The sequence below is a fragment of the Leishmania donovani genome, chromosome 27 (assembly GCF_000227135.1).
Source record: "Leishmania donovani BPK282A1 complete genome, chromosome 27".
Taxonomy (NCBI): Eukaryota; Euglenozoa; class Kinetoplastea; order Trypanosomatida; family Trypanosomatidae; genus Leishmania; species Leishmania donovani.
In genome coordinates, this window is record NC_018254.1 from 846,416 (window position 1) to 856,508 (window position 10,093).

At 59.7% G+C, this 10,093-nt stretch overlaps 3 protein-coding genes across 3 annotated transcripts; all 3 read right to left on the reverse strand.

The window, feature by feature from the left end:
• Positions 1 to 1,273: 1,273 nt before the first annotated feature.
• LDBPK_272060 (hypothetical protein, unknown function) lies at positions 1,274 to 4,300 on the reverse strand (the record flags this gene model as incomplete). The annotated part of the gene is made up of 1 exon (XM_003862009.1): positions 1,274 to 4,300. One exon carries the CDS (start codon positions 4,298 to 4,300, stop codon positions 1,274 to 1,276), a length of 3,027 nt encoding a protein of 1,008 aa, XP_003862057.1.
• A 3,447-nt stretch (positions 4,301 to 7,747) lies between these two features.
• LDBPK_272070 (hypothetical protein, unknown function) lies at positions 7,748 to 7,909 on the reverse strand (the record flags this gene model as incomplete). Its single annotated transcript, XM_003862010.1, has 1 exon — positions 7,748 to 7,909. The coding sequence occupies one exon, from the start codon at positions 7,907 to 7,909 to the stop codon at positions 7,748 to 7,750; it is 162 nt and encodes a 53-aa protein (XP_003862058.1).
• Positions 7,910 to 8,735: 826 nt separating this feature from the next.
• On the reverse strand, positions 8,736 to 9,866 carry LDBPK_272080 (hypothetical protein, conserved; the record flags this gene model as incomplete). The annotated part of the gene is made up of 1 exon (XM_003862011.1): positions 8,736 to 9,866. One exon carries the CDS (start codon positions 9,864 to 9,866, stop codon positions 8,736 to 8,738), a length of 1,131 nt encoding a protein of 376 aa, XP_003862059.1.
• Positions 9,867 to 10,093: the final 227 nt, after the last annotated feature.

Genomic DNA, 10,093 nt, shown 5'->3' on the forward strand with positions numbered 1-10,093 from the left:
CCGGTCTCCGCAAAGCCCCCCCCCGCCGGGAGGCAGCGACGAGGGGGTGGGGTGCGCGCGAGCCGCGCTGACGCTCGGCCCATCGCGCGGACGGCACAAGCGCCTTCACAGTCGCCGGCCGCTCCAGCAACACGCCGTCCAGGGCCTGGCTGCGGACAGGAGTCGCGCTGGCCTCCCCTGTGGGGTAGGCACCTGACCCTGTCACCACCGGAAGCGGCTCGGCACTGGCAGGGGTAGGGGTGGGGGGCTGCCTGACTTTCGCCACAGAGTGGGGGAGGGGGAGGTACGGGACCGTGAGACGCCACGCACGGAGGTGTGTGCCCACTCGCCGGCAGGAGGGGGGGCCGAAGAAGAAGCAGAAAAAGCGGTATTACCATATCTGGTACGCATGTCTCCCTACCTCCCTCCCCCCCCGGGAGAGAGAGACAGACGGAAGGGGCTGGGGATGAGGGATCGAGATGATGAGACATGTTTGCCAGCACACAGACACACAAAGACGCTCCTTAGAATGTTCTGCGCCCCTCACACGCGTCGAGGATCATCCCCAGACAACAAAAAAGAGACATTAAAAAAAAAACGTATGGGCAGTGTCGGGTGTACGCCATCACCTCTAGCTCGCTCGACGTAAAGGCGGAGGGGCGCTGAAGGACAGAGTGTAGTCCATGAGAGACGAGAAAGCAGCGACAGAAGAAAGTTCAGGTAGCGGCAGGGTCGGGGAGGGTAACGGATCGCGCGAAGCAGCTGCAAGACGAGCAAGATGCTACACAGCGGTATGGGAGGCCAGCAGTAGAAAGTTGATGGGGGTGGGCAGAGAAAAAACGAAAGAGAAGAAGCGGGGGTGGTGCAGACACACACACACACACACGCATACACACGCGTGCAGAAAAGCGGTTCGACAATAAGGATCAACGAGGGAGGAAGCGATAAGTGGTGCGAGGAGAGCGGGGAGAGGAAGACCGGCATACCCGATGTGGAAGAGAAGGACACAGATGCTGATGCACGTGGGTGTGGTGCTCAGTTTCTTTTGGGGGTGCAAGAAGTTTGAGTGCAGCCCGCCCCTTCCCTCTTCCCCTCTTGTCGCACGCCTTCTCACGCACCGGGATAGAAACCTACGGTGCAACGGAGAATACAAAGAAAACAGTGCAAGAGAGAGATGGAGAGACAAGATGTCGGCGAGGATGTTGATAGATGGGTCAGCAGGCACGACACGAGCGCTGGCAGGGGCGGCTGTTCGGCACGCCCACAAACGCGTGATTCGAAGGCCTCAGACTAGTTACTGGCCAGACGTGCTGAGGTCAGCGAGCCGCTGCCGGACAACATCGTCGAGCCTGAACCAGACCGGCTCCCACGTCTGTTCATCTCTCGCCTGTTCGAGGACTTCCTCCAGCACCGACGCCTGCGTGACGCGCGGGCGCCGGCACAGACTTCCGATCTCGTACGCCGTCATGTGAAACTCAAGGGCTGCGATCTGTAGCAGGCGCGTCGTGCAGCACATCACCTCTGCCGCCGTGTTGGCCGCGTCCCTGTCGTACGCGACAGAGTTGGATGCATGCCCGCGTGGTCCGGCATGCAAGGATTCAAGGGGTGGAGTGGAGGAGGACGAAGACGCCGACCACGCAGTCGACATTGCACGAGCACGGACAGCAGCAGCGTCTTGGTGCATCGCCTCCGTGCTCAAACTATCGCCTCGATCGAAGTTGATCATCAGCTCTACAGCTGCTGGATCCCAAGTGCTCACATACGGATGGCCGGAGGGGGCCTCAGCGCCACCATCCATGGTGCTGCTTTTCTTCGCGGTTGCAGCCCCAGACGCGGAGGGTGCTGCAGCCGCACTGGTTGTCGGCGCCACCGCTCTTTTGGTCGACGCCGTCGGCAGAGGCGGGAGCCCCGTGAGATCGTCCAAGCTCGCGGCGGCAGCACCCCGGCCGAAAAACTCCCGCGGAAGGTGACGCGACGCGAGCGCTGCACTCGCTGCGTCAAACGTCGCACAGCCCATGGCTGCTCTGGCATACTGAGCATCATCGCGCGTCAGCGACGTCAGCGCAGCGTCTGGCTGCCCCTCCGCCATCTCAAAGTCATTGCAGACTGCGCTTGTTCGCGGCGTCGACACATCGTGGGTGGGGACGCCGCTGTGTGCGAGGAGCGCTGATCGCACCAGCTCCGCATCTGCCACTGCGTCCAGGGCGGCGATGTAGGTCAGATTGCGCTCCGAAAACGGCTTCTTGGATTGGGGCCATGACAACCACTCGTAGTCCGGATCGGCGTAGCCGGACGGACAGATATAGCTGTGGTCGATCGGGATCAAATGCGGAACGTCTTCCTTGGCCGTGGTGATGGTCGCGGGCATCTCAGGTGACAATCGGGCCGCTGTCGAAGACGCCGAAGGCGACGATGCAGTCCCGTCGCTCCCCGCAGCGTTAGCTAGGCGGGCGCACCGCGGACGACGTGCCATGACGGGCTTTCTTCCGTCGCGGCAGCGGTGATAGTTGCAGACAAGTACGTTGCCGCCGTGTCGGTCGCCGTTCAGGGTGCGGATGTCGAAGATGGCAAGCGCGTGCACCTCGTCGACGTCGAAGTGGCCGGGGAGAACGTCCGCGGCCTCTTCACAGCCAGGCACGAAAAGCTGCAAGCTGCCGATCCGGAGGTGCGTAGATGCTGCCACTCGAGCGGCAACGCTGTCGCCATCGTCAGCGCCGATACCTCTCCAGTCTGTCCCACCCGTGCGTGAACTCCGAAGGCCGCTGTTCGCAGGGGCATCTCCACCTCCTGCCACCGCGCCCAGTGTGCCTGTGGACAAGCTCGCGGTAGCAGCACCACCACCCCCGTTGCTGTTGGCTGTTGTCGCACCCACCCCGGCCCAGTAGGTCGATGCCACCTCCAGCGTCGGCGGCACCCCGGCGTTGTGTCCGTGATCGAGGAGGTACGCGAGCACCTCACGCCGGCTGCCGCTGCCGGGGGCAAACGTCTCCGTGCGGTCGCTTTCACGATTCGCGTGTGGGTTGCTCTCCTGGCCGATTTCCTCGTCGCATGGCTTTAACACAGCCACCACGGCGCCATGGCTGTCGCTGTCGGTCGCCGCGAAAGTCGCCGTCGCCGATGAGGACGACGGCCTTGCAAGTCGCACCATGTACGTGCCGCCTGCGCTGTTGCTGTGCAGCTCCAGGCGCAGTAGGGTGTCCCACAGCTGAAAGGCAGCGAGCGCCTGGCAGAATAGCTGAGGCTCGCCGGATGCAGATGCACTCTGTAGCAGAACCTCGTTGACGCCGCTAAGTCGCGGCTTCATGGTCCAGTGCTCGTGCGAGCCGCAGCTGCTGCCGCCGCGGCATCGGCGCGGACGGAGACGCAGCGAGCTGTCCCCGTCCTTGTCACTGATGGGCATGGCGTTGTGGCCCTGGAAGCAGGCCACGTAAGAGGAAGAGAGAAGGGCGGTAGACGGTGCCGTCGTCGGCGTAGTGGTGCGCGCCACAGGTCCAGTGCAGCGACCGCTATCACCGCACGCCGAATTTGCGTTCCGTAGACACTTGCGAGAGAGCTGTCGTGTCGTGCCGTTCCCGCGTCTCACCAGCTCGGGGGAGGATCTCCTCACGCTCCGCATAGCGCACGACAACGAGTCGGACGAGAGAGAGATTGAGAAAGGCGGCGTCATTCCCGCTGTGGGGATCGCAGCTGTGTTTGCATCTGGCGAGCTCTTCTCCCGCTCCTGCCACGCATCTCCAAGATGCAAGTAAGTGCTGCTGCTGTTTTTGCTGTTCCTCGTGCGATCGGTAGTGATGTCAGCGGTCGTGCGGTAGGTCGATATGCGCAAGGTCGCCGGCGCGGGGATGCCGAAAGCGGCGGTGCGGTCCCACTTGCTCCCGCGGTCGTCCCGGTCGTCCTCGGCGCTCTCAGCAAATGGCGTCAAGTCCAGTACGCGGGAGCTGCTGGAGTGGGGAGTTCCGCTCTTGCAGTTTCCAGCGGGCCCAGCACGGTCAGTCACGTTGGAGGTGACGGTCGTGCTCACGCTGCCTTCGTCAGACCCCTCGACCCCTCTCGATGTGTAGTTGCCCAGCGCCACTACCTCTCGATTCCGCTGGAGCAGAAGCGGCGGCGTCAGCGGGGACGTGGGCACCGACGTGGCTCGATGTTGCTGAACGCGCACGTCTTCGGCGACCTCGGCTCGGCGCCGCCGCGGTTCCTCTCGCATCTCCTTGTGACTTGATGACGCGACTGAGAGAGACGACGGTATCGAAGGCGAGACAGCAGCGACGGTGCCGGCCTCTTCGTGCTTCGACACCAGCGCCACCGTAGCTTCGGAGGGCATACGCACCGTTTCAGAGCAGGGAAGAAGCGCAAGAACGGCTGGGGGGGGGGGGGGGTCGAGGTTGTATCGCAAATACGAGCGCGTCTCTGGCGGCGGGTGGTGGGAGGCGATTGGCGGGAAGAGACAGACCCCCTCCCTTCCACACGTACACACACACGCACACACTGCAGCGGCAAGAGAAGAGCTGAGCAGGAGTGCACACGAAGATGATGGTGGGGGCGTGAAGGAAAAGGGAGACGCGCCGGCCACCAAAGAGATGAAGGCAAGACAAGAGCACACAAACGAATTCGAAACGAGAGAAGAGTAGGAGAGACACCAACGAAGAGATGCACACGCAGTGAGCGAGAGAGAGTCGAGATGAGCGAGGAGGGGCTTGGCACGGCAGACAATCAAACGCACGAAAGGAAAAAAAGATACGCAGCACCACCACTACATGGAGGGCCCCCGGCAAGCGGTGCACGCCAGATGCAGCAGCGGTGGTGGTGGTGGTCGCGACAGCGGTGTACAGGAGCTAGGGAAGGGGAGAATAGATGAGTGCTCGACGCACGGTGTGTAGAGCGAGGGAGCAGGAAGCAGAGAAGGAAGACGTCGAAACAAAGACAAAAAAAAAAAGAGAGATGGAGAGAGGCAGAAGAAGCGGCTACTTGACGACCGTGGATGTGCTGTATGTGTAAGAGATGCGTGCGTGTGTGTGTGGGTGTGTGTGTGGCTCCACACACAAGCGAATTAGTCAACCAACAAATGCCGCACTGTACATACACAAGTAAGCATGCACATGAGACACGCACACGCAAGCACACATTCGAAGCCTGCTCAAGCAACCAGGCATGTAAATGCGATGCAAAGAGATGATGTCACGGGCGTTACCCACACCCAAGCAGCGTACCAACATGCAAACACACGCACGCGCATACACATACATAGAAGAAGGAAAACAAAGGATGATGATGGTCAACACAGAGAACAGCGTGCGGTAGGTGGAAAAGCGGGAGAAGGCAGTGGGGTGTGGAGAGAGAGCTTCAAGAGACGAAGCGACGACGATACAGTCACGTGAAACTGTAAAATGCACATAACTGCTGCCGCCACCTCGTCCGTGCGAACGTGCGTGCGTGTGTCTGTTAGTGGGTGCGTGAGCTCGATGGAGAAGGCAGCAACAAGGTGGAAAGGCAACGAGAGAAGGGAGAACGCGAGAAAGGGGTTTGTCATATATGCAGCACGGCGGCGGAGCGGGATGGGCAGCTGATGGATGTCGAGGTCTAGCACAGGCTGTGCCGCTCGGGGTGGGCGTGAGAGAAAGAGCGAGAGAGACTACGAAAGCCAGGGCACGAAAGAGAAGAAAAACGAACTAGAGGAAGAGGCCTGGCGTGTGGTTATATGCATGCATAGATACATATGTATGCACGTATACGTAGACGCTTCCTGTCCGGGGAGGAGGGAGGGAAGGACTTGTGCGTGTGCGTCGCGATGTGTCGTCGCGCCAGTACGACAGCGGTGATGTGGGGAGGGACAAAAGGAAGAGGCAAGCGGAGGGGAAGAGAAGGTGCACTGTCCGTATTGGAGGGTAAGACGCGAAAAAGGCGAACCCACAAAACAGAAGTGCTCACGCACCACCAGCACGGACAGGGGAATGAGGAGTGGGGCGCGGGGAAAGAGTGGGTGCGGAAGGGGCCGCGTGTGAGAAGGAAAGACTCGCTCTGTGTGCGTGTGGGGCGGGTCAGTGGGTATACGTGTGCGCGGAGGGAGATGGTTTATTGGAGTTGATTCTCGTGAGCACTGACAGATTCGTGTGCCCCCTCCTCCTCTCCTTCCCTCTCGCTCTCTCTGCCCGTTCAATCACGCCGTCCTCACAGCGGCTTGCGCCCTTTTCGCTCTTGTCGATGCTTGCTGTCGTCGTTGTCTCCATGGAGTTGTGTGCTGTGCATCAACACGAACAATACACTCAATCACCACGCACACACATGCACGAAGACGACGTCAGTCATGCGTCGGTTGGTGCGTATGTATGTGTGTGTGTTGGGGGGGGGGGGGGGAAGCGGGGGCGGAATTCAAGTGGCAGCCGATCTGATGGCTGTACCCCGCTTACACACTACGGCCACCTTGGCAGACGAGACGGTGCGTGTCAATCGGCAAGCGGAGATAAAAGACTTGCGCGAGCTGTTTTTCGAGGTTCTCTTCGCTGCGGCTGCGAAGGCACGAGTGCAGCGAGCAAGCACGTGCTGGTGCACACAAGTATCAGTCGGTGGTCAAGTGTGAACGGCGCAAGAGAAGTAGAGAGATCAGATGCGCAACGCAGCGGGTGCGCTCGCGTGAACACACGTAGCACAAGAGAAATTCGGCGTAGGCCGCGAGCAAGCACGCACGCACAGAGAGAGAAAGAGAGAGCAACGTGTACACAAAAACGATGAGAGAAAACGACGGCATGCCACAATCCGTTCCGTCTTACGCCTCGTCTCCTGGCCGTTGGTGTCACTGCTGCCTTTCAGGTATGCGGTATTGTTTGGGTGCGCGCGCTTCTCGCCTTGTGGGAAGCTTTCATGCAGAAAGCAACGTTGTGTATTGCGTGTGTGGTCGTGGTGGTCGTCGCGTTGGCGGTCGTTGAGCCATCGGTCACCACGCGGAAGAGAGAGAGAGAGAGAGCGAAGCTGGGATGTGAGGGAAAGAAAAAAAACGCCATGGCACGTAGAAGCGGAGACAGGAAAAACGACTAGAGAACATCGAGTGCTGCTTGCCTCTTGCTTGGCTTCACAGCATGCGGTGTGGGTGAGAACGCGAAGGATGTCAGAGGGAGGGTGGTACGAATTCAGTGACCGTAAGCACACCTTTCTCCCTGACAGCGCCTCATCCACGCGCGTGCTCGCGATCCGGGGTGGGCGTTGCTGTCCAGTTGAAGAGACACGCCATCGCTTTCTGAATCTCCCTCTTTGTTGGGTGCACTCCCTGTGTTTGTCTGTTCGGGGCTTCTGTGGCTGATGTGTTGGCGGTGACGGGGAAAAAAATCAACAGCGATGATAATGATAACGAAGATAATAAGAGCACAAACACACACTTCAACCGAAAAAATCGTGATGATGATGGGGGAGGCACAACGCAAGAGTAAGGGGAAACCCTGACGTGTCTGAGTGTGCGTTTACGAATGCGCGACGGTCTGCCCACACGTCTTTACGTATGCCTGTGCGTGCCATCCCTCACAACGGTGAGGGAAAATGCAGCGAAGCGGCGCGATGGCGGGAAGAGGTCGACATCCGCGGTGACAGAAGGAGGGGAAGAGGAGGAGAGCGAAGCGGAGAGACACAGTGCGCTCATGGAGATGAGAAGCGGAAGGTTCCAGCCTGCAATGATGCTACGTGCTTGCTTTTCACCTCCAAGACGCACGTGTGCCCCACTCGATCAGCGTTCCTCCATTGTATCCCCACACACACACACTCCGAGAGTCCCTTCAGTCCCACTCTACTGAATCTTCTTCGCCTGCCGGAGGTCGTACTGCTGACGCATCCAGTCCCAACTCTCCTTGGTGCTACCGCCGTCATTCATCAACGCCAGCAGCGACGCGGCGCACATGAACACGAGCCCATACTTGTAGATGTTGGACTGATAGGACACCCACCTCATCTTTTGTTGTGTTGCGTTGTGTTGTAGATCCCGTGGATGCGATGCGATCGAGAACGATGAGTCGCAAGCCGGAGGAGAGGAGGCCTGTCTCGGCGGCAATGGCGTTAACCGAGAAAGGAAAGGAATTCGATGTGGCCAGCCTCGTCGTCTCAGCGCTCCAGACAGGGAGGAGATGAAAAAGAGGGGGAAGGCGGTGGGAACGGGTAGCGGGAGGGAGAGAAGTGGATGCGGCGGAACTGAAAAGAAGAACGTTCGTGTGCCGGCGCGCTTTTCTTCCGCCGCCTTGACGTGGAGCAGCGAGGGAATGCGGTTTGACAACGATAGCGGACGCGAGGTGGCTGAGCGCCTTACTAGTCCCTCGCATGGGTGCCTGTGAGTGTGTTGCAGAGGTCCGCCCTAAGGTGGGGCTCCTTCGAGATACGCAATGCAGAATGCGTGCGCCGTGCGACCACCAAGGGGGTGGCGAAGAGATGACGGTAATGGCAGCGAGTGCGTTTGCATGACACCCGCGCGACTGCACAAGCATGCAAGAAGGTTCTTGTGTCACAGGTGAGGCACCAGCACAAGAGGAGATTGCAGAGAGCGATGCGAGCGAGTGTAGGTGTGCGTGGAAGTAGAAAAGAGTCGCAGGGAAAACGTGCCGGATGCATCGAGGAATGGGCGGTGTTGTTTGCCCTTTTCGGTAATAGCAGTGAGAGCAAGCACCCCGCATCCTCAGTCACAGCGCATACTGCAGCTTCGCCGAAGAGTCACGCACAGACGCACACCCAACACACACACACATATATATACATATATATATATATGTATACATATCAACATGCCATCATTCGTCGTCACGCGACAGCAGCCGGTTCGCCTCCATCACCTGCGCGTCCATCATGCGCTCTCCGGCGCGACTCCACACGTCAGGGAATCGACGCAGGTACAGCACGTCGCCAACATCCAGCGGCTCCAGCGCGCGCAAGGCAAAAAAGCCGCCGCCCTCCAGAAGTGCGGGGTCCATCAACTCGCTCTCCAGGTTGATCCGCTGTGCCACTCCTCGCGCCGTGCGCGTCTCCTGCGCCACAATCGGCTCCTCTTTGCCCTTCTCGAAGAAGGAGATCTGCAGCTCATCACATTGCGCCCGAAGTGTCGCCACATCTGTGAAGGGGTAGTATTCGAGAACCGTATTGTGCGAGCCGTTCTCCAGCTGCGGGACGGCATCGACGAGGGGAACGAGGGTCGGGACGTACATCTCGCTCGACTTGGCTTTAAAGAAGTTCGTGCCGGGCACGAATGCCTCCACGGCGGCCGCCTCGATCGGCTGCGAGCGGAGGTGCACGCACGCCAGCCCACGAAAGAAGTTCTCCAGGAACACCTCCGGGTCTTCGCAGGCGTCTGTCGCCATCTCGGACAGATAGTGGTCCAGCACGCCGCTCTCCTCCTCGCGTTCCTTGCCCATGCCATTCGAGATGCCGTCGCGGCCGCGCGTGTCCTCCAAGAGGTAATGCACGTATGGCGTGTACACGGATTCCTCGAGGGAGGCGATGCGCGTCATCCAGCCAGCCTGTGCGAACTCGTACATGCAGGCGCTCCTCATGAAGGGCAAGCGCTCGTTGTAGTTCATCCAGTTCAACTGCAGCGGAAAAGCCGTGGACGGGCAGTCGTACATCTCTTTCGCGACCGTCAAGAAGTTGAAGCACGCGGAAAGGGGGCTGGTGATGATGGCCTGCCCCGGTCGGATCGGCTTCGAGGCGCGCAGACACCGGGCAAAGTGGATCGTCGACGTCATCTTCACGTTTCCGTACGCCCGCACCTGACGCTCGCGGCACCATTTGCTGAAGTTCTGCATGGTCTCCTTCTTGTACAGCCACGTTCCCACCTCCGTCACGAGGCGCGGCTTGCGCGTGGTATCACGGTGGATGGGGAGGCCCCCACCCATGGCGTTGTTCGCCGTCTGCAATGTACGTCGCATCCTAATAAAGACGATAGAATGTGCAGGAGGAACGCACTTGGAGGGGGAGGGGGGGGGGGCGATCAGCTTAGGCCCCTCTTCTCCTCGACTTCCCTTTTCCACTCTCAGTCCTGCGTCAGCACGCGCTGCATCGATGTTCTTCTATTTGCATGCGCATATTTGTGTGTATGTGCAACGGTTTGCGTGTGCGTGGAGAGAGGGAGTAGCATGGGATGTGGATGTGGATC